The sequence below is a fragment of the Malania oleifera genome, chromosome 1 (assembly GCF_029873635.1).
Source record: "Malania oleifera isolate guangnan ecotype guangnan chromosome 1, ASM2987363v1, whole genome shotgun sequence".
Classification (NCBI taxonomy): domain Eukaryota; kingdom Viridiplantae; phylum Streptophyta; class Magnoliopsida; order Santalales; family Ximeniaceae; genus Malania; species Malania oleifera.
The window spans coordinates 101,606,232-101,630,283 of NC_080417.1; the positions used below are offsets into that span (position 1 = coordinate 101,606,232).

At 35.4% G+C, this 24,052-nt stretch overlaps 1 protein-coding gene across 1 annotated transcript; it reads left to right on the plus strand.

Moving 5' to 3' along the window:
• The first annotated feature begins 337 nt into the window (after positions 1–337).
• On the plus strand, positions 338–18,850 carry LOC131165447 (SNF1-related protein kinase catalytic subunit alpha KIN10). The gene is made up of 11 exons (XM_058123287.1): positions 338–620; positions 2,302–2,494; positions 10,141–10,325; positions 10,504–10,686; positions 10,836–10,967; positions 15,729–15,914; positions 16,666–16,755; positions 16,839–16,922; positions 17,304–17,432; positions 17,785–18,027; positions 18,424–18,850. Exons 2-11 carry the CDS (start codon positions 2,305–2,307, stop codon positions 18,535–18,537), a joined length of 1,536 nt encoding a protein of 511 aa, XP_057979270.1. The 5' UTR covers positions 338–620; positions 2,302–2,304; the 3' UTR covers positions 18,538–18,850.
• The last annotated feature ends 5,202 nt before the right edge of the window (positions 18,851–24,052 follow it).

The following is a 24,052-nucleotide window of genomic DNA, read 5'->3' on the forward strand; positions in this document are numbered from 1 at the left end:
AAAATATTGACTTCTCACTTTGGGGATAAGGGTATGGAATTTGGATTTTAAATTTTGATTTGTGTTCGTTATGTACTAAGTTTAATTTAAATGTATATACATTCAAATTCAATCCGCAAAATATATGATCTCAAATTTTATTATTGAATAAAACTTAAAAATATTTTTTTTGTAATTATTTTGAAGTTGAGAAATAAAAATAGAAACTATTTTGTGCAACAGAACAAAAATTTAAAATATTGTAATTCTTTTAAAAAATGAAAAATAAAAATTTCCCACACCCCTCAATTTCCACATCAGCCATGCATCAGTATTCAGTACGGTCAGCGAGGGGGCTAATTACGTAATTTCGCTTGTCCTGTTTGCACCCTTTGATCATCCGACTCAGAGAGAGCGAGAGAGACGGGTGAGAGGAGGGAGGGAGAGAGAGAGAGAGAGGGAGAGGGGGAGAGAGATTAACGGAAGGGAATCGGAAGTATTGGGTTCCGGCAATATTCGTCTTCTCCCCTACAAAACCGTCACATATACATTTCTGAATATGCCATAATAAATTTCTCTTCAATTTCTTTAATTTCCACTTTCCTCACCGCCATTTCGAACGAAGAGTTTTCGCCCTTTCTGTAAGTTCTGTGTGCGTGTGCGTGTGTGTGGATATATAGGTCTGTATCTGTTTCTGGGTTTCATGCTTAATTCTGAATATCGAGTTGTACTGATTGTTATTACTGATTTATCAGATCTGCTGTGGCTAGGGTTATGATCAATTTTTGATTTTCTTTCTCTGCATAAATTTTTTGCTTTTGTGGGGAAATTTGAATTTTTTCCCACAGCCTGAAATTCGATGAAACATTCCAGTGGTTTTAACTGTAGCTACGGTATTTTTGATATACAACTGTGGCCATTATTACGTATAGGGGGTGGAATAGCTGACTAATAAAATTTCCCCAAAATTTTAATAAATGTATGAGAAGCAACTAGAAATTTATGTTCGCGTGGAATGTCCCCGGCACCTGTTTTCCCAGTGAACCTCATAAAGTTTGTTTTTGTCCATAAAACGGGAAGTACGGGAAGTACAATGAGAAGTGGAAAACATTTCCTCCAAAAAGCAACTAAAACAATTACAACAATCCTGTTCTACAATCCCTTTGAAGGTCAGACAGTGATATTCCCCCAAAAAACCCCAAACAAATGAGCCCAAAGAGAAGCCAAACAAAACAACTACTCTATCCTATGAAAAATGTGAGATTGTGTGAACCTTAATTTCTCTTATTTCCCCAATCCAAAGGCTCTGCAGAATCTCAAAGAGTTCACTATCCATAAAACTCTTCCTTTTCTAGTCTTTCCAATTTTCAAAACCTCGATATCTGACTAGCAGTAGCTTACCCACAACCTAAGTGATCACCCATGCTTAGCACTCCAAATGATGCATTCTAATAGTCATAGTTTAAATGAAAGTTCTAATCTCAGAGGGAATCTTTGCCTTCCAAATGATATGGCTCAAAATAAAATGATTATGGGGGTGGGGAAATGGGTTTTCAAAGAATGAAAGAAAAAAAGGCTTGTAATAAAAAGGAACCCAAAGAATCCCCCACCCAGGCTGTCACATCACCCCTATCGTAGGGTATAAAATGATGCAGAACATTAAGCAGGGCAGTGAGCTTGTCAACCTCTCTTTCATCAATATTTCCAAAGAAGACATTGTGAAGTGAAGACAGCTTAAAGAGACGAGGCACCAACCTCTCCAATAATACTTCACCAACCTAGACATCCTCTCAGATTGAAATGTTGTCATTACATGCTTTGAACCTAGTGGGAGTAATTAAAAAACAAACAACTTTGGAAACAAACTTCCAAGGACTCCAATGAGAATACCATGTCCTTTAGTAACCCATCCATTTTAAAAAAAACCTATACTTCTAATCACCATATGCCATAAGGAGTTAACCTCATCTACCTAAAAGGGAGATGTTTTTATATACAACATTACCAAGCCATAATATTGCATCAAACTTGGGTCTTCTAACTGCATCCCAATGAACAAAATGTACCCTCCAAGTTAAGAAAATCATGCATAAACTCTTTGGCATGCTAGATTCACTCATGGGAACTCTAGAAAGAAAAAAGAAATAATTGGGCATGTTAGAAAGGGAAGCACTAATGGGTGTAATAAGACCCCAAAGAGATAAATACGACTTGTTCCACCATTTTTTCTTAAAATGTTTCTCATCTCTCTTTTTATGTGCCCACTCATAGCTCTTTCAGTTCATTTTAGTTTTGTTTCTCATTACTATGTTTTTGGAATAGGAAATGGATGGATCAACTAGCCGAGGCGGCGGCGGTGTGGATATGTTTTTACCAAACTATAAGCTAGGGAAAACTCTTGGCATCGGTTCATTTGGTAAGGTTAAAATTGCAGAGCATGCATTGACTGGGCATAAAGTTGCTATCAAGATTTTGAACCGTCGTAAGATACGGAATATGGAAATGGAAGAAAAAGGTATGCATTTTGTTCTTGTACAATGATTCTTTGTTCAGTTTTTTTTTTAGTAGTTTGATTGTGTTGTTTAGAAGCGTGCAGTGACTGCATAATGCGGATTTGTTGTTTTTGTTAAATCTGTAATTTGTCTTTTCTGATTACATGCACACACACACACACAAAAAGACATGCCTGTAACATTAATTATTTCAATGGACGTAGACTCTTATTATTTGCTGTTGTCTTAATTCTTTAATGCATAAAATGTAATATGTAATATATCTTTTTGATTACACAAACATGCATACAAACACACATGCTTGTAACATTCCTTATTTTGATGGATATTGGCTCTCCTATTATTGTTGTTGTCTTAAATTTTAATGCATAAACTGAGGGACTATCTGATATGCGGAGCTATTGTTGGAAGTTGGTGAAGAACTGATGATAGAAACATTTTTAATAATTGGCATTAATATTCATTTATTTATTTGTTTTTGATGGTGTTTTCTTTTGGTGGGAGGGGGGATGATAAACAATCTCATGTCATAGTTACTAGAGGCCTAAGCAAAATTATCTGAGACTGGTCTTAAATTCCCATGAAATTGTTGAATTTTTTTATTAAAACTTCTTCTTCACAGCACCATAATGGTAGCCAACTTCTGTCATGAATCATTGAAATTTATTGGAATCTTGAAAATTTAGAATTGAATGAAAACTTTTGGTTTAAAAGCCAAAATTGAAAAATCTCTTTTAGTAAATCTTCTATTATCTTGAAACTAAAGATTATTACAAGAAGGATATGAATTATTACTTTTGGCCTTCTGAACTTTGTGCAAAATTGAGCTTGTGTATTACCAACAACAATTTTATTTGACTTTATGCCAAGAATAGTTGTGTTTGTATAATAACTAATATTTAACTGATATATGAATTCCATTTAAATTAATTCAATACGTTTGATATGATTATTGTATTGTAGATATTGCAACGGGGCTAAAAAGCTAACAAAGACTATTGAACTTTCTAATCCCATATCTGCCTTTCAACATCAGAGAAAATGCTATGAACAACATAGTCAACAAAAAAAAAGGGCTTCTCCTCTCCAAACATGATAAACAGACTCCTTTCCAAACACGATAAACAGAAGCAGCGCAACTGTCCAAGTCAATTTGTCAATGGAGGTTGAAGATTGGAGTACTTCCCAGAGAAGATAATCAAGAGAGCTCCTCATCCTAGCTGGAAAACATCCTTGGGTTCGTGAGAGAAACAATGGCCTCATAGAAGTTATTTTTACCCCAAGAATGCAGACTATCCAGGGTTGATTTGATAAAGAAAGAATTGTATTAGAAGAGAGAAGAACGTACATCAGAAAATTAGACAGGGAGAATAAGAAGTTCTCCCTTTACATCAATTGAAACTAGTTACAAAGAATGCAACCTAAACAAAGAACCAAACTCAATGTGACGGGGCCAACTGATCCCGCTGCAAGTCTTGCAGAGAAATATGATGGAAAAAACTATTTGCTGATCCCCACAGTGATGCAAGATATACTACTTTACTCCAAAGCAGATTGTTAGTAGTAGCCCCACCTTTGACTATTCTGGTGTTCCTTTCCAACCAAACACACCAAATAATAGCCAGAACTGTGCAATGCCATAGAGCGTTCCTATCCTTTCCTTTGCCAAAATCCCTGAAAGTGTGAGAATTTTCATTATGAAGACAACCAAATGAGGTAAAATAGGATTACCATGCTTGACCCCCTTTTTTCCTCTAGAAAAGCCCTTCCAAATAGACTTTTACAGAAAGGGGAAATGCGAGTAGTTATAAACATTCTTTGAGCCAACTTGGAAAATCAACAGGAGTTCTAATTCCCCTAAGGATCTTGATTATGAAGTTGTCCATTGAGTCAAAAAACCTTTACTCAATGGATGTAATTAATGGCCTCATAGACATCCCCAGTGACGCACAACCAAAAAACTAGTGGCTTTTGTCTTCTATGAAATTATGGCAAAATAAGCATGAAGTATTTAACTTTCCCCCCAAGAGTGCAGCCTATCCAGGGTCCACAGGTTATTTTGTGGCAAGCCAGCTGATAAAAGAGTGCTTTGGGATATTGAACTTTAACCAAGTTGAATAATGCCAGCGCCCTTCAGGATCTTTGGCCCTTTTAAGAGTTCCAAGCTGGATGAAAGGAGAAAGAACACCCGAAAAAAGATTCCAGATAGTGGAATCATCTGTGCTGGGTTTGGAATAAAGTCCAAATGGGCATTAATTTCTGCAACTCTAGCTATCATCCATTGTGATGGCAGAAACTTTAGCAGTTAATGGCAAGCCTAATGGCCCCATTGTGGCTTTTGAAGAGGAGCTTTTAAGAAGGAATTGATGAAAATAAGTTAAATGAGATTGTTGTAAAAATTGGTTGCTCCTGGTGAAAAAGGAGCTGCTAGAAAGAAAAAAAGCAAATTTCGAATGTTTGGTGAAAAAGCTGTAATGTGCCTGAAAATATTTAAAATGGCTAAAATGGTTATGTATTTTTAGCAAATATAATTAATGCATTGATAATTTTGTAATTTTTGAATAAAAAAAAACTTAAGGACAACAATGAAATAGAATAACTAGTTGGGAAAAAAGATCTAGCTTTTAGCTTTTAAAGCTTCAAATTATAGCTTTTCAGAGCACCCTAAAAATGCTAACAACTGGATTTTTTGGAAGGTTAAAATCTGTGTGCCAAACACGTTATACCCAAATTTACTATTAAAAAGGAGAAGTGTTCTAAAAAAATCCCCTGGGGGGGGGGGACGCAGAGTGCACACTTTAATCTTTGGAAATAGTAGGACCAAATTCAGCGGCCTTGCCATTGCTCATGATGTGCTTGAAACAGTCATGAATATATTCTCTGGCTTTTAGAATTCTTTTCCAGATCCAGGAGCATTTGCAAGAAAGTAGAGGCTTCATTCCTTTTAGAAATCAATGAAAGGCTTGCAGTGCTTGGACAAGCTGATTGCAATGTGCAATGCGAAGTATCCCAGTCATTCCCCTTCCTTCCACAAAATGAATTTTGATCTCTGCCTAATCCCATTGACTGCAAATTCACAACCTTAGGGAGAAACAAGGTTGACCACCTATACCCCTGAACACTTGGTGAAACAGATTTTATAAGCTGAACCCTTCCAGCATAAGGAAGATGCCAGAGAGGTCCAATTATAGATTTTGAAGAGATCGCCTCAGCAAGCATCTTACAATCACTTTATCACCTTTTTTGTGACCAGGGGTGTCACCAGGGGAAGGCCAAGATATCTGGTAGGTAGTGTGCCGTATGAAACACGAAGATTCTCTGTAATTCTTTGCTTTATAGAGACAGAAATATCAGAAGCGAATAACTCTGGTTTTGAAGTGTTAGATTGCAATCCAGAAAAAATTTAAATCTGATGAGTGCATCGTTAATGCCCTTGTGCTCAACAAGCATCTCCATAGGCAAAAAATTAGCAGATCATATGCAAACACAAAGATTAGTAATTCTGAATTTGTTGCACTTGCTGTGATACTTCAACTCACAAAGAGTAGCAGCACTCTTCAGATATTTTGTGAGAACTTTCATTACAAAGTCAAACAAATGAGATACAATAGGATTATCATGCTTTACCCCCTTTTTTTCCTTTAGAAAAGCCTTCAAAATAGACTTTTACAGAAAGGGGAAATGGTAGTAGTAATAAATGTTCTTTGACCCAACTTGGAAAATTAACAGGAGTTCTAGTTCCCCTAAGGATCTTGATTATGAAGTTGTCCATTGAGTCAAAAAGATTTACGCAAGTTTACCTTCAGGGCAAATTTAGGAGACCTCGGGTTAGAATGATAGTTATGTTACAGTTACTGAGCTAGCAGCACATTATCTTGAATGCACCTTCCTATGATAAATTCTGTCAGATTGCCATACAAGACTAAAGCACATTGGCCATAATTTTGGTTTTGAACTTATATCAGGGAATGGGTTTGTAATCAGGAGTAGCTGGGTTCTTGATCTTAGAAACCAATACTAGCATGGTAGCATCCACTTGCTTTAAAAGATTTGAATCATTAAAGAATGAAACAACTGCAGCCAGAGTCAAAAATATGCCGGCCAGAGGTAAAGAATTTTGCACTATAGCCATCAGGCTTGAGAGCAAGACTACCTTCTTAACTTCTTTCTGAACATGCTTGCCAAGTAAGGCTTTTATCTTTGTCAGACCAAGTAAAATCAATGAGCTCATTGAGAAAAGACTGAGTGGGAACGACTTTGAGATTCTGAGAACAAAGCAACTTTCTGTAAGAAGAGAAGCTCTTTCTTAGTAAGCATCAAAAGGATCAAGTTTGTTACCTTTGGGATCCACCAGAGATCTTGTTTGGGATTTAGTGTTTTTTGCATTTACTGCCAAAGAAAAATAATTCTTTTTTTTTTGGGATCAGCAATGAAAGTATATATAAAAAAGGCATCAAGGGGATGAATTTTTATTTTGATCTCCCAGGTTTAATCAAGAAGTCCTAGATAATGTCTTCGTCAGCTTTCATTAGATTCAGGTAGTTTTTTTGATTGGTTTCGGCAACAGAAATAACAAGCAAAACAGGATGATCCAACAGATTTAGGTGAGCTTTGTACTTTTCTTATCAGGGTAATGATGCATCAACCTGCTAGTTCTTATTTTGAGGCACAAATGAGGCAATTCATCCCTAATTTTATTCTACCCCTAACATTAGAGAAATGCTCCTCATGGAAATTCCTCAGAACCTTCTTGACAACCTTCAGCTTTTGACAAAGAATATACATAGGAGTGCCAGAAGCAGAACAAGAGGACCAAGTTTTCTTGACAATATCCAAAAAATTGCGGGTGATAAACAGCAACTTAAAAATTGGACCCTCCTTTAAAACCTTCTGTGCAAAATTTCAGCACAGCTGGAAATTAGGGAAAACTACTCTTGAGATTAGGGAAATCATAATTACAAGAATGAGTTGTCAAAAATCTGTCCAGCTTTTGAAATAAAACCAACCTTCCCTTTTATTGGACCAGGTTAATAAAGGTCCATTTAAGGGGAAACATCTAGTCAAGTTTGAAAAAGAATTTCCCTGAAATTTTCCATATGAACCATATTGAGATCTGAAATTGACCTTCTACTCCTGAAAATATTGTTAATTGTGTTGAAATCCCCCAAAACAATCCAAGGAAACCCCTCTAATATCATTGAGAAACAAAGCAAATTACTCTAGAGCATCTTCCTCTCTTGCACCAAATTGAAGGCTTAAATAAAAGTGATCCAGCAGCAAGGGACTAGTATACTGTGGTCTAGAGATTACTTCAATAACATTGACAATCAGAGGGTCATAATCTATCCATACCCTATCAAAAGGAGCATCAAAACAATTTTATGCAGGAAAATCACTTTTTTTAGAATCAATTTTGTGAGGGCCCAATTGGTTGAGGTTTCTGATAGAGTTTTCTGTATCAGAGAAGGTGGCATACAAAGAATACACAAAATTTGCATTTGGTTTATTGTTTCCAATTAACAGTTTTAGGAATTGTATCCAATAACATCCCTTAAAAAATACAGGTTTTTTGGAAATGCATTGAAGATGTTTCTTGTGTTTTCGGATATTGTTTTCCGGATACAATTAAAATTTGTGTGTGGTATAAGTATGATGGAAAGAATGATCTACCTTGTATAAGGATACTGAAGCTGCTGGCAATAATTATCATTTGATACGATGAGTCGAAAACCAGTATTGAGCTCATCATTCTGATTCTCTTCAGCCAAGAAATCATAAGCTTCATTCAATACTGAAGGCTTTTAGACAGGAAGAGATAAATTATCCTTCTTCGTTCCCTTTCCTTGCTGTTTGCTGTTAGAATTTTGTTACAAGTGGCCAATAAAGCAGAATGATGAGCTCAATACTGGTATAACCAGGTGAAATCAATGTAGAAATAAAGCATAATCAAAATCAAAACTACCAAGAAGGGGTATCACCAGGGGAAATCACCAAAATGGATTGAATTCAAGAAGTTGGCACACTTTAGCAGAAGATTGCTGAAGTGCAATGAGAGACTGATTTCCCTCCGAAATAAAAATAACAAAGAGATGTACCTACCTGGTTGATGTGTTTTTTTTTTTTTTTTTTTTAAATATTTTAATTCTAATTTTGTATTATTGTGTTTATTAACAAGTTCTGAATTTTGATAAAAAATTCAATGACTTGCTAATATTTTTTTCATCACTTTTAAAAATTGAAATTGGAATTGACATTGCCATCTAATTTCTGTACTTCTTAAGTCTTAAAACTTCTGTTGAACTTGAAATTTAAAATCTTTGGGAGCAAGCCACCATAGCAGGGTGGGGGGAGGGGGGTGGCATTGGTTGGCCAGGCATTTTGTTGCCACCTGTGAAAATAGTGAAAGCCGGCCACCACCCCAATTCCATCTCACCTCATAAATCTAAACAAAAGTTATTGGGTGTCCCTGAACCCTCATCCAACTCACAATTGTTTCCTAATTTGAACTCAATACTTGAAATTTGAAACATGTGGCTATCCAGTCTTCTCTTCTCATTTGAATTTCTTGTGCCCAAACAATTCAAATCCCCCCCCCCCCCCCCCACTCCCCTTGAAGGATGGAAGTTCATATATATATATACTAGCATTGAAGGAAATCTGGGAATTGGAACAGATGGCTAACAAGTGAATTCTCAGGAAGTTGTCCTAGTTGCTGGTGTCCAGGCAGAAGTAATGACATCATAGCAGAACTTTTTGCTATATAAAAAGTACTGATGTTAGCTTGGGACCTTGGTCATGGGTGGTGGTTGATGTGGACTTGGACGTGTGTATCTATGACCAACTGTAGTTTTTTGATTCCAGCTTCTCCAAATTTCAGACATCACTTATGAAAACTGCTGAATTACTGGATCATTTAGACCATGGTGCTGAGCCCTTGGAGATAAAGGAGTAAACTTTATGTGCTGACTTCTGCTGAATATTTTAGGACATCCATTGTGACCCATGGATGTAATTGACAGTAAGATAGTCATGTTCAGTTAAGTGGAAAGAGATACCCCAAGCAAAATGAGCTTGTCAGTTTCAAGTGATACTAAATCAATTCAATCTGTATAGTTTTTGGTTTTGGCAGTTTCAGTAGGGCTGACTCTGCAGGTTGGGTCATGGTATTCAAGTTGGGGTACAATAAATGTAATCTCCAGATGCAAAGTTCTGAAGAAAAGTTATGTCAGTCGTCATATATCAGATACCTAGGGGTATCAACTCTGACACTGCGTGCGTGCACGCGCACACACACACACACACACACACACTCCATTACAATGGTATGCCTTCTATCAAATTATCACATGCTGCTGGCTCTCAACATCCCTGATTTATTAATGAAGCTTATTTGGTGGTGGTTAACTTTGGCATTGCATAGATAATTTGAAACTAAGTCTACATGATGAACCTTGACAGGCAAGAAAATCTTTTTACTATCTTAACAGGGGCTAGAGTGGGAATATGAGTTTTATTTAAACAAACTTGCAATACAACCTGTTTTTTTCCTTTATAGGTCATAGCCACATTGCATTGCTCGCTTACCTTTTGATTGGTTATGGATGATTCCATAAACTTCACGGTGTTCCCCCTTTTTTTACCTGGGCAGTGAGAAGAGAAATCAAAATTCTGAGATTGTTCATGCATCCGCACATTATACGTCTCTATGAGGTTATAGAGACTCAGTTAGATATCTATGTTGTCATGGAGTACGTGAAGTCTGGCGAGCTCTTTGATTATATCGTAGAGAAGGGTAGGTTACAGGAGGAAGAAGCACGTAATTTTTTTCAGCAGGTAAAAGAATCTGTAATCACTTATCAATTCTTACTTTTTTTGTTCTTCTTTCATTTCCTAATTGCCCCATTCATCTTCTCCTCTCCCCCTCTAAAGAAAAAGGATTTTATATTTCTCCTAAATTTTCAAAAACTCACACTATCAGGTTTGTTTGTTTGTATTTTTTCCCCGGTTGCAGATTATATCCGGTGTGGAGTACTGTCACAGGAATATGGTTGTTCATAGAGACCTCAAACCTGAGAACCTGCTTTTGGATTCTAAATGCAATGTGAAGATTGCTGATTTTGGTTTGAGCAATATCATGCGAGATGGTCATTTTCTGAAAACTAGTTGTGGAAGCCCAAACTATGCTGCTCCAGAGGTATGAAATTAGCAGCACTCTAAACTCCAGGCATATGAAAAACCAAAAAGAATAAAAATAAATAAAAATAAAAGGAGAAGATGAAAAACATGCTCTTTTATCTAAAGGCTGTGGTTTAAAGTTCCATGTTCATCACATCTTTTCCGCAGGTTATTTCTGGGAAGTTGTATGCTGGGCCTGAGGTGGATGTATGGAGCTGTGGTGTTATATTGTATGCCCTTCTTTGTGGTACTCTTCCTTTTGATGATGAAAACATTCCCAACCTTTTCAAGAAAATAAAGGTACTGGCTTACTTCAATTAGTTCAATATTTAACATGTGATTAGCTGATTGAGATTGTAGATGATTTAGCAATAATGTAAATAACCTAGTTGTATGTTTAGAGAGCCAAAGAGGGGGTAAAATATTTTTTACGATAAAAGTACCCCCAAATAAAAAATTGTAAATAACCTAAAATGTAACCTGCCACAAGCCAGAAAACTGTGTCTCAAGCTGGAGGTGTATAAATGCCACCTAATCTCAGCCTGTTACAACAATTAGAAAAGCAGGTTTAAGCAAGGCTATTGTAAATAGATCTTTTAGTTGATTACAGAATTTCACAAATGGAGCAGCCACAATTTTCTTCATCTCAACTATTTTGACAAAGTGGCAGTCAACTTAAATGTTCTTGATAGCATTTTAACTAGCCACTTGATTCATAGAACATATGTGTAGGCTTTGTTGCTAGTAATCTTATATTTGACATAAAGGCGTTCCCACACTAAGGTCCTGTTATTTTCATTTAACAACCTCTGATTAGAGGTCGGCTCCTAATGATCTAAAATTCAATGTTTCGGCCTTACAAATGCTTCTGACTGAACCAAAGATCTTAGAATTGCTGATTCATTCAGAGGTTTATTTGGAGGCTCTTTGAATTTTTTCCCTAAAATTTTAAATTCCCTAATGTTTTGTATCTTTCATGGTACATCTCTCCTCGTCTCCCAAATCCCATCTCATGCACATATTCAGTGGTTGGTTCCCAAACAACTTTAGTGATTTAGAGACTGTTCATTTATATCCAGAACTTGCTTACAAGTTAGAATTTCATTCAGTATTCAATATTCAGCATTTAGCAATTAATTTTACCAAATGCCACCTTATTCATTGATTGTATGAGCTGTAGCTCGATTCTCTGCTTCAGCACTGAATCTTGCAACTGTAGTTCCTCTTTTGATGTGCCAGGTAATAGGATTACCACCTGCAATAATTGAACTCTGATAGTCAACTGAACCTGGACAATATGCGTTTTAAAGTATCCATGATATTAAAGCTTCTATTACAATTCTACGCCAATCCTTTGCTAGGAGAATTTGTAAAATATCAAAGGATACGACAATCAACATCCCATTGTGCTTTTTTAGTATTCTTCATAAATTACTACCACCCCCATAACAAATGATATGTTCGGTCTAGTGACAGATAAATAAATCAGTTTTCCAACAAACTTCCTTTTTACTGATGCTTTTCATCGAATTTAGGTCCATGATCTCTGGATAACTTCATATCTGGGTCCATGAGAGCATCAACTTTAGCTCCCAACATGCTAGCCTTATTCAGCAAGTCTGAAGTATATTTCTGTCGAAAAAAATTTAAGCCTTTGTTGCATTTGATGACCTCAATGCCAAGGAAATACCAGAGGGCTTCTTGATCCTTTATCTGGAATTGCTTCTCAAGCCAATGCTTCACATGTACAGTCCTGATCTAGTCACTGATTGTGATGATGATGTCATCAGCATAAACTGCTAGAAGCACCAAACTTGCCTTATTTCTATTGTTGACAAAAATAGAATGATCAGTCGATTAAAATAGCACCATAGAAAGCATTGATCACAATAGATAAAGCTAAAAGCATATGTGACAATGTTGACTTTGTCAAACCTCGCCCTTGGCTATTGGCAATTGTTTAAGTCCACAAATGGCTTTAACCAACTTGCAAATGTAGCCGCTGTTCCCATTGAGGCTGGAGCAACCTGTTCTGGACTTCCTGTACACAGAACATTTTAAACATCTAATTGATATTACAGGCTAACAGCCAATCTAAATATTAAAGTTCACACATAATTCAAAAAGCGACCACATGGGTGAAGATCTTAAAGCAATCGACACCTTTCAGTAAGAACCATTACGATGATACTTAGGGGACATTTGGTTTTGTGGCATATTTTAAGTTTTAACATTTTTAGGAATGTGATGTTTGTGACATCCATTCCCATGTTTCCTTTGGGGTGGATCTGATTTGGCAGGAATCTCATTCCCTATGAAGGATTCCATAAAGCATGGGAATCCCATTTCCATGCTCCCCCACGGGAATCTTTTTTTTTTTTTTTGACTAAACTGTCCCAACTATTTTGGCTGCTGGACATCAATGCCCCATGATACAGTATTATAGCACATTATTATTATATTTATAACAGTAAATTATTATAGTATAACAGAGAAAAAATAAAAATAAAAATAAAAATATTATTTTATCATAACAATATAATGTTATAGTTGAAAGTTTAAAACCATATTGCCCTCCATTATTTTGGTTAATTGGATTATTATGTGTTAATTTTTTTTAAATTTATCATGGTTGAAATTTTTAGGACGTGTGTTTAATTTGGTACTCTTAATAGGTTTTTATGCTGAAACTGAAAGTATGATTATTCTTCATGTATTGTTTGTACATCAGCCGAATAATACACCAGTAATCTTTCAAAATGTCTGCTTAGATTCCATTTTGACTCAAAAGAATGATGCGCATCATCTGTATATTCTTGGGAATCTTATTATGGAAACCCAACAAAAATATTCCCATGAGGCTGGTATCCCATTTTGAGGAATGAGATTCTTGGAATGTCATTCCATGGAATATTTTTGATTCTGTGAGCCCAAATGCCACCTTATTTGACATCCAGTACTCCTTACCAGGGGAAAGATCGACTAGTCGTATGGCCCTCAAGAAGCCAGGGCTTCCATTTTGACATACATTGCACATTTTATTTGAAGATTAGAAAGAGCTGCAACATGTAAAGACAGGGCCAAAGATCACACATATGGTACCTGCAGCCCTCTGGTAAAAGAACTGCCTTGATATCAAGAGTGTGCCATGGCCTGGTCACAACGCATTTGAACACGAGATGTGCAGGACAAAACAAAAAGGAACAAGGGGTGCCTAAATGACTCAAACAGAGAACTATTATGATATATGAATCAATAAGGGTAGCCATATAAGAGGAGGAAACAATGAACAGCGGTGCACACATTAGTGATGGACAGTGATGTGAACGTCGCAATGGACAGTGATGTGAACACTGATTATTGACAACGACAATGAGCAGTAATCACAAATTGTGACATGTTCTGATAATATGTTACGAATGCAAAATACTTGTTGATTAGCCTTGGAACAACCTAAACAAGGGTAGGGAAAGAAGAAGACAGTAGAAAGTAATTGGCTGATGGGGTGAATCTCCCACAGTTATGTTTTGTTAAAATATTCAGCATTAGAAAAACACTGGCAAACACAATATCATAAGTAACCTAAAATATAACCTACGACCCTTATCATAACTTATTGTGGATGTTGGTGCTGACGAATGAAGCAATCATTTATTCTTATATTGTAATTTAAAAAATTATTAATGGACAAGTCTTTGTTTCTATTTCAGCTCCATGTGTGATATCATATTGAAGTCTTGTTTTGTTATTGGGTTGGGAGTTGATCACATTTTGTACTTCAATGATGGTTTTTAACCCCCCATGTAGCACGATTGGTTAAGGAGCCACAAAACACTCTTTAATTGGTCATAGATATTTTTCACTATTGTGTGTCCTAAGTATCACTGGCCATCTCTTAAATGCTTCAAAGAGCCTCAAAGCCCTCATTAAATGACCATAGGTTATTACTATTATTATTATTATTATTATTATTATTATTATTATTTATTTTTATATTGGGTGTCCTTTGTTGGTTGCGATGATTTGCAACCTCATTATTCATTTTGCCAATTGAATATGTGGACTGATTTAGTTTCTAGTGTTTCATTTGCTCATTAATACTAGCCAACTTTTGATCTCTAGGAGTTTTTGACGAATTTATTTTTCCTACAAAATGTTTACTTCTTATGGGCATGTTTATTGTGGAAGACAATTTTCATTTTCCATAATTAACAAAATTTTAGCTTATTTTTCAGTTTTACAGCATGTGAATAAAAAAACTAAAAAATAATGAAAAGTTTTGACTCCATTCACTTTGTGGAATATAGTTTTATTTTTTCATTTCAAAATTTTGATATAATTATAAAAATACCCCTTTATTTTCCAATTTTCTAAATTTTTATAGAAAAGTTGGAAAACCTCTTTCATTTTGTTTTCTTGATTTCTGATTTTTTTAATATTGTTTTTGAAAATTTGGGAAACAAGTTGTGATTTTGCAATTATTGGGAAATCTAGAAGTGAGAAAAAAAAAAAAACTGTTCTCCACAACTAAACAAATCCTTTATTTTCTACCTATCTAATACAAATCTTGATAACCTAGCATTTTTGTAATTCTTTGGGAAACAAAAAATGAAAAACAAGAACTGTTTTCTGCAACTAATCGAGCCCTATATGTTCCTCAAGTTAGTGGCAAAAGGTGGAGGCTGGCATAGCGTTATCTCCCTTAATTTGATACTGTCCCTTATTGAGTTGCACAAGGCTTGTAGCGCTATCCATGTATATCGCCCCGACTTATAGATCTGGTCATATTCAGCTTTAAAGCTTCCCCTAAGGGGTAAAAAATAAGAAACCAATCCTTTTTCTTTGCCAGGTAGGAGAAAAAGCTTCAGTTTTTGGCTTAGAGATCTTATAGGCGTGACTCATTGGATGGTTTATGACTCATTTGAAATTCTATGCTTGTGTCTTTTGTCCTTGGACAGCTGTATTACTTTGTCAGTTTTTGATACTCTTTACAATTTTACAATTGGATTATATTTTTATGCAAACAGAGATTTAATTTATTACATTCATTTTGTACTTTAGTGTGGAATGTATACACTTCCCAGCCATTTGTCTCCTGGTGCAAGAGATTTAATCCCTAGGATGCTTGTTGTTGATCCTATGAAACGAATGACTATTCCTGAGATTCGTCAGCATTCATGGTTCCAAGCTCATCTTCCACGTTACTTAGCTGTGCCCCCACTAGATACAATGCAGCAGGCCAAAAAGGTTTGTTGTTATAATGATTGCTTATTTCTGTCTATGTCATTTTGTTTCATATTGAGCTATATGCATTCCTGTTTTTATAAAATCAGAGTTGATTTTTGTATTATAGTGTTTTATTCACAGTTACGGTATGGACCATCTCTTGTGATATCCTGAAACTTGCAGACTATGTTTTCAGTGTCAAGCATCACCTTCATGGCAATTGCCATGTATTGGGATTATTATGTTGAAACAAATACAAAATAATACATATTTATTTTCATTAATTTTTTATTTTATTTTTAATACTAATTTCTGATTTTTTTGGGAAGTTCTTATATACATATCTTATGGCTCACGAATCAAACCTCCCCTTATTTGCTGGGTTCTCCTTCCTCTCTCATAAATGAGGTTGTCATATTGTGCTCTTTGCATCTCATCAAGGTTTGGGATGCATTGGCATTACTCTCCTTCCTTTGTTTTCCTATCCCATTGCCCTTCATCTTTTTCTATTTTATTGGTCTCTTGCTCCTATTATAAAATTTCTCTTGTTATAAGAAAAATTTTATTTGATTAAGTTTCCCATATGTTTCCCTTTTGGTCATATTTTGTGGAAATTTTCAGATCCTCTTTGCTTGATGATAAGATATATTTGAGTTGGTTGTAATGTGTTGCTTGAGATCCAGTGTGCTACTGGTGCATTACACACGGGATCTTTTTGGGTATTATCATAACCTTTGCATGAGTTTTATTTAACTGCTACCATACTGTGCAGATTGATGAGGATGTTCTTCAGGAAGTGGTCAATAAGGGGTTTGACAAGGCCCTTGTGGTTGATTCTCTGCGCAACAGAATACAAAATGACGTAATCTTATCTCTGACTATTTAAAACTCTTTTCTCTGTAATTTCTGATGGTGTGGATTTTCATTACCTGCTACATATTTCAGGCTACAGTTACATACTACTTGATATTAGACAACCGATTCCGTGTTTCCAGTGGCTATCTTGGAGCTGAGTTTCAAGAAAAAATGGTGCATTTTCCTTCATATTTAAAGTTGTTCCACACTTCCATTGTTGCTATAATGGTTTTGATTGCATGGATTCTTCAATTGTATGAGAAAGGCAAAAATTGCTGTTGCTATGGGACGTGGAGTTTTCCTTTCTAAAACAGTCAAAATAGTCTGCTTTTTGATTGGTTTTTACTCGTGTGATCTACTTGACTTTCTACTGCCCGATTTCCTCCCTGTGGGTTTTATGATTTATCATTCACTGTGCCCAGTTTGCACCATTGTGTGCTATAGTCAGAACTATTTTTCCAATATAGCAGACAAATAGTGTGTATATATTGTAGTGTCACAAATCTTGATTTAAATATGAAGCCCTACTGAATTATTTTATGTTTGTTTCACCAGGATCCTGGTTTTATGCATCAAAGTGAAGCTTCAGCTGTTGGACATCGACTTCCTGGATATATGGAATATCAGGGGATTGGTTTTAGGCCCCAGTTCCCTATCGAGAGGAAATGGGCTCTTGGACTACAGGTGAAGTTTCTGTAGGTTTTTTTATTTTTCTTGTTTTGAGGACTGGAGGATTTGGAAAAGGCAACCAGCTGGTGTGTTGGACAGTTCAATAAAGACTAACTGAATGACTTTGCTTGCTGGGGTCAATGCTCTATCTACATATACATGTTTATTTCAAAGAAAATGTTATGCTTCCATGGTTGAGATTATCTGTTTAAATTTATTATTGTTTTGGGAGGTGTATGCTATCACTCAAAGCACATTGAGAGTGTAGTACTTGTGCAGTGTATGGCATTTTCTCATCATTCAATCTGGAAATAGTTGGTCCTTATTTACTCCTACTGCTGATTATTTATCATTGGACAATTTTCAGTCTCGAGCCCATCCTCGTGAGATAATGACAGAAGTTCTTAAAGCCCTGCAAGAACTGAATGTTTGTTGGAAAAAGATTGGACACTACAACATGAAGTGCCGGTGGCTTCCTGGCATGCCTGGCCACCACGAAGGTTTGGGTAACAATCCTGTGCACAGTAATCACTACTTTGGGGATGATTCAACCATCATTGAGAATGATGGCATTATTAGGTCACCAAATGTGGTCAAGTTTGAAGTGCAGGTACTTTATGCTTTTACATTCTGCAAATTTTTGTGATCTGTGGATATTGAAAAACACATTTACTGCACTTGATTGAAAATTTTAAATTATGAATGGACCAACCTTGGTGGGGCAAACATGATTTTGGGTAGTGTAGGGCTTCCTCCGCCTCTCCTGCAAGCTGGAGAAACATGAATCGGATGGATGATGTAGCATTCCTTCCCATTCAGTATGCAAATGACCTCGGCATAGATACTGTACCTAGAGACCCCTAAACAATATGAAAGGCTAAGTCACGAATAAAAACTATGTTGATCACTTACTAGTATTGCTTTTTTGACGTCCTCTAGGAAAATCCCCTATTTGCCAGGGCTATTCATCTTTGCTGTTATTGTTCTAAATGGCTTTCTCATGCAGCTTTACAAAACTGGAGAGGAAAAATATTTGCTTGATCTACAGAGGGTTCAGGGTCCCCAGTTTCTCTTCTTGGATCTATGTGCTGGTTTCCTTGCTCAGCTCCGCGTCCTTTAAAAATGAGGGCTTTAGAAGACAACCGCCATTGTCAGCGAATCATACGACATGACTCTTGTGAATAAAAGTCACTGTAGTGCTGTTTAAAGTTGTGAATATATTGTTGTTGGGAGCCTCTGTTTTGTGTTTTATCATTGTAGTGCTGTTTCTAGCTGATCTTTGGTTGTTGAGATTGGCCAACATATTGGTAGACTGGGTTTTTGCATGGTCTGCCCCTTAAATTAGGACTTTGGCTTCCTCATGTTATGTTGCTCCTGCTTAAGGATGGATGGACTTTGTGAATCATTATCAAACAATAGGGTCTTTTGCGTTTGATTCAGGTGTTTTATTGTGTTTCAGCTCTCTTTTAGGCTTTTGAACGCCCCTAACCCATTTTTTTCACCCAAAAAAAAAAAAAAAAAGAGGCAAGGCAATGAAGAAATGGAATCTGATAGGTAAAATTTTTGGTGGTTTGATTTGGGTTTTAACTTTTTCTGATAGTTTATTAATAATTATGATAAGTCCCAAAATTTGATTGCCTTTGGTACTGAGTTTGGCTTTGCGTGGGATTTGATATTGATTTAAGATGGTCCCTTCAAATGATGTGTTTATTTTCTATAAAAGTAATATTGTTTGAACTCTTGAGGATCTTTAAAATATACAAAGGAAATTTAAGGGGTGTTTGGATCATTTTCAAAAATTATGAAAAAATTGTAGAAGCAAAAATTAAAAATTTAAATTGGTTAATATTTTTAAAATTTTAGAATAAATTAAAAACCTAATTGAATGTATATTCATTTTGTCCTTAATAAAATAATAATTTAAAGTATGATTTTAATAATGAGTATACAAGGAACTAAATAAAAGTTATTATAATAAAGGTAGAAACTAATAATACTGTTTTACTTATTTATTATTATATATGTGTATTTTTTAAATAAACATATGGTTGTCATAATTTGTTTCTTAAGGGTCCGTTTGGATCAAAGATTTTACTTGGAGAAAGGAAAAGGTGGAGGAAATTTATTTTTCATTGTGTTTTCTTTGTATGTTAAATACTATTGAAATGAAAGTTAATTTTAATACAATTGAAAATATGAAAAAGTCATATAAAGATGAGTGGATTTAAAAATTTTGTTCACAGATTTGGTGTATTTTTCATTTTCTCTTTTTACCTTACTTGATAATGAAACATAAAAAATGCAAATTACTTTATATTTTCCTAACCTTTCTTTAGTATTTTCCTAGTTTCAAACATAGCCTAACTGTATGTTAATGAAAGTAAGAAATGAAAAGTAGAAATAATACCAAACAGCTCTTTTAAGTGTTCTCATGTGGTTAGTATGAAAATAATGTGTTTGTTTTCCCTCTTTTAGGCTTGAATTTTTTTCCTTGAAAGGCACCAACCAATTTTTGGCAGAAAAAAAAGAATTGGAATTATTTCTAATTCCATGGAGAGCAACTCCTTGTTTAGGGTCATTAGTTTTTTTTGGATTACGCACCGGGTATCCACGTGTTCATTTTACGGTCCACGTGATTAATCCCGCGCCCCTTGAAGCCAACCCCACAACTCTAAAGGGAGGTAAATTTCAGGAATTCAGGGACAGAAACGAACCTGAGAGGGTTTGAACACCTGACCTCGTGAGAGACACTCCCACAGCCCGCACTACCACCTGAACCACACCCTGGGGGTTCAAGGTCATTAGTTGAGAGATCTTTTGCTAACTTTGAGAAATCGGTCAAGCAGGAGGCCACTCTCGACACACCCCTTTATAAAAAATCCCTCCCCAGAGGAGAGCAGAAGCTTCAAGATGAGCATATCTTAGATTCATTCTCATCTTGATCCAACATGAAAACTTTGAAATCTACAAAAACATTCTAGGAGAGGGCTCGTAATGATCTTTCTTCTCAAAGATCACAAGCTCTTGAAGTGTCGGGGGAATCACAGGTTTTTGTGAAAGGTATTTTTCATATTAATTTCCATAGATTTATTTTTCATTTTTAGCTTTCAAATAATTACGAAAATAATACCTTATTTTTCAATTTTCTAAATTTATATAGTAAAATTTAAAAATATATTTTTTTTGTGGAATTTGAATAATAAACTTTACTTTGTATAAATTATGACCCAATAGTAAAATTATATTGATTTTTTTTTTCAAATTCACAAGAATTCAAATCCAAATTCCAAAATTTATTATCCTAAAATATTATCTTACATAATTTTAAAAAAAATGAAAACAATTTTTCTTTTTTGTAATTATTTTGAAATCTAAAAATAAAAAAAAATAAAAAACTATCTCTGACAACTAAATAATTATTCATTTTCGAATTTTTTGATTTAAGAAGAAACTAAAAAATAAGATAATTTTTTATAAACCTTTTAAAATGTAAAATAAAATGTAGAAGTATTCCTCACAACTAAATGTGCTCTTACTATTAGGAAAGGAGATAAATAAGTTAAAAAATGTAAGAGGATGATTAGAGAGAGAGAGAGAGATCTTATCTTTTAGCTATGGTATGAATTTAATGGATCTTGTCAAGAAATAATGGCATTATAAAATGATGTTTGGGTGCTAAATTAAATAAAAATTATTATAAAATATTTGTCTAATTTGTGTGTGTGTACTTTTTTTTTTTTGCTAGGCCGTGTATATAAATATGGACCCTGTGCTACATAGCCACATACACAAGATGATGAAGGATTTTACATATATCAACTACATGTGGAGTCATGATTATGTATGTTCAAGATTGTCTCATTGAGTAAAAAAAAAAAATTGAAGCCAATCCTACATAACCATGATTGTATGATGTTAATGGATATGATTGATTGTGTTCTCATCTTGTATGATTTCAATCGATGGTGTTCATTGTCATGAAATTGTTCAAGTGCATAATGTTGTTTTTGGTCATGTAAATCTACTTTTAGATTGCATTCGGGGGTACGAATTCCATAAATGATGGCCATGCCATCTTGTAGTGTCAGTCGTCGTAAATTTTTTTGATGAAGATAAATAAAATGAACTGGGTGTTATGCATAGGGACCCTCAAGTGTGTTCAGGGCCGACTCTTCATTAAAGCCATTGAGGTGCTTGCCTTTGGAGTCCTCAAATTTATTTAATATAATAATGTTAATATTATATATAGTTATTAGCTACCGTGTCGATACTCAATACCCCTGCACACAATAAAGCCTATGCGCCTATATGTATATATAGTTATTGGCCCGTGCATGGCCCCCCCCCCCTCTCTCTCTCTCTCTCTCTCTCTCTCTCTCTCTCTCTCTCTCTCTCTCTCTCTCCAGTCCCTGGGATTTAATTTAATGTTCATTTCTCAATTCGTTACCCCATTCCCATACATGCATTCACCATTCTCCATCTGTTAGTTTCATGGAATTTACATGTTTGGTGGGTGGAGTGCACATGCAGTGCAACTAAAATTACTTGATGTACTTAGAAAAATTAATCTTAAATAAAAATAAAAATGAAACAAAATATTAAGGGTCCCTAATTAAATCATTCGCCTAGGGCCCCATATTGAGAAGAGCTGCTCCTGGGTGTGTTCAGCTGAAATGGAAATGGAGAAAATGGAAACTGATTAAATGGAAACGGAAAATTAAATGGCCCTTGAAGAGGATGAGTTGTAGATGAAAATGAGCCGCGAAGGAGCCAGCTTTCATGTGCTGAAATGATAATGCCCCCGTGCTAAAATAACCCATTAAATATCTCAATTACTTATTTCCTTTTCTATCCATTCAATATAGCTATATAATGATGCAATTGTACGTGAATGTGAATATAGTGAAGTGAGTGAGCGAGGAGTGTGAGAGCTCTGAATGTGAGGAGAGAAAAGTGTGAGAAGAGTTGAGTTGAGTATGTGTCTCCTCTTATTTTTCTCCCAAGTTATAATATATTCGGTGTGCTCTGTGGATGTAGGTCAGATTGAATCAAACCACGTAAATCTGGTGTTCTTATATTGTATGTTTATTTTGCTTGTGTGTGTGTGATTATTGTTCCTAAATCTCTAACAAGTGGTATCAGAGTCAGGTTGGAGCAAAGTCGGCATATCAGAGCAAAATTTCTAGATCGGAGCAGATCAGGGGTCCCAAGAGCTATATTGTGCTAATTACGTGTCTAAGAAAAATTATTTCTAGGAAAGTGGGACTTAAACAATGCATTGTGACCCCCCACTTCCCTGGGAATTTACCTAGTGTAATTTAGAACAATTATCACTGGACTCCATTGCCACGTCGACACCACGTCATCATTGGGTCCCACTTGCCATGTCAGCATTGGGTCCCACCTGTCACGTCAGCAGTTAGTTAACGGCGTTAATTAACGTCGTCAGTAACGGCATCATAATATTCTATTAAGTGGGAGTATATTTCGTTAAGTTTAATGAAAAGTTGACTGATTTTGACCAGAAGGTTTGACTAGGTTATATGACGGTTATATCAGGTATGATATAATGACCTTCTTAACCGCCAACGCTATATTGCAATTTACATGAATCACATCACAAATCAAAAGCAAATCCAACCACTCAAACACATTCACACATCTATCATGGTATACACAATCAAACAGTATCCACAACCAACCTGTATTTCCAACCAAGCAGAAATCGCAGCCCAAACAGTATTCACAATCACAATAAATCATCATTCCACAGTACTCGCAACCATTTAATTTTCAAAACTATTTTCATGGCACACAATTTTCCCCAATATATTATATATTCAAAAATAGTATTTTCAATACCTGCATGGTTCAGAAAATTATACCTAAATATGTAGAGTTTATATGCAAAATTAGCCAATTTAAAATTAATAAAAATACTATTATAAAATATTTCCCCTTACATGCTCCTCAGGATTCCTGCCTAAAATTGAACAAACACGAGACTCTGTATTCTAAAAATCTTAACTTACTCAAATCTTAGAAAAATATTCATTTAATGTTTCATAAGCTCTAAATAACTATATTTAACACAAAACTTCAAAATAACTCACTTACCATGATTTTGAGATGTTTTCCAAACTTCTCAAATTGAAATTCTACTCCGTCTATGTTGCAGAAAATCTTCTCAGGAGTCTCGTGGTAGCTTCTGATCGTTGAACCGAGGAGAAACGGGGCCAGAAATCTAAAGAGAAGGTGAGAGGGCCGTTTTTATAGAGAGAGAGAGAGAGAGAGAGAGAGAGAGAGAGAGAGACTACATGCGGAATTCTCGCGCTGAAAATGAAAGGAATTTCTATTTATAGGCAGGGATTCATCAATGAGACACGTGGACTCGTCGATGAGTTCAAGAACACCGTTCGTCGATGAAATCGGAAACTCATCTACAAATTTCAATAATATGAAAACCCCTCTCGGTAACTCTTCGTCGACGAGACATATACCCTCGTCGACAAGCCAAGATAGAACGCTCGTTGACGAGACTAATTGGTTCGTCGACAATTTTTTACTGATACCCTTTAAAATATTTATTTTTCTTCCCTTTTCTCTTCTTTCCTTTCCTTTTATTTTATTATTTT

Bases quoted from the DNA above. Each gene is read 5' to 3' on its own strand.
- LOC131165447 (XM_058123287.1), top strand. From the start codon at position 2,305: ATGGATGGATCAACTAGCCGAGGCGGCGGCGGTGTGGATATGTTTTTA. The intron at 10,326-10,503 runs GTAAAAGAATCT...CCCCGGTTGCAG, and splicing joins CACGTAATTTTTTTCAGCAG to ATTATATCCGGTGTGGAGTA. The intron at 16,756-16,838 runs GTAATCTTATCT...TACATATTTCAG, and splicing joins GCAACAGAATACAAAATGAC to GCTACAGTTACATACTACTT.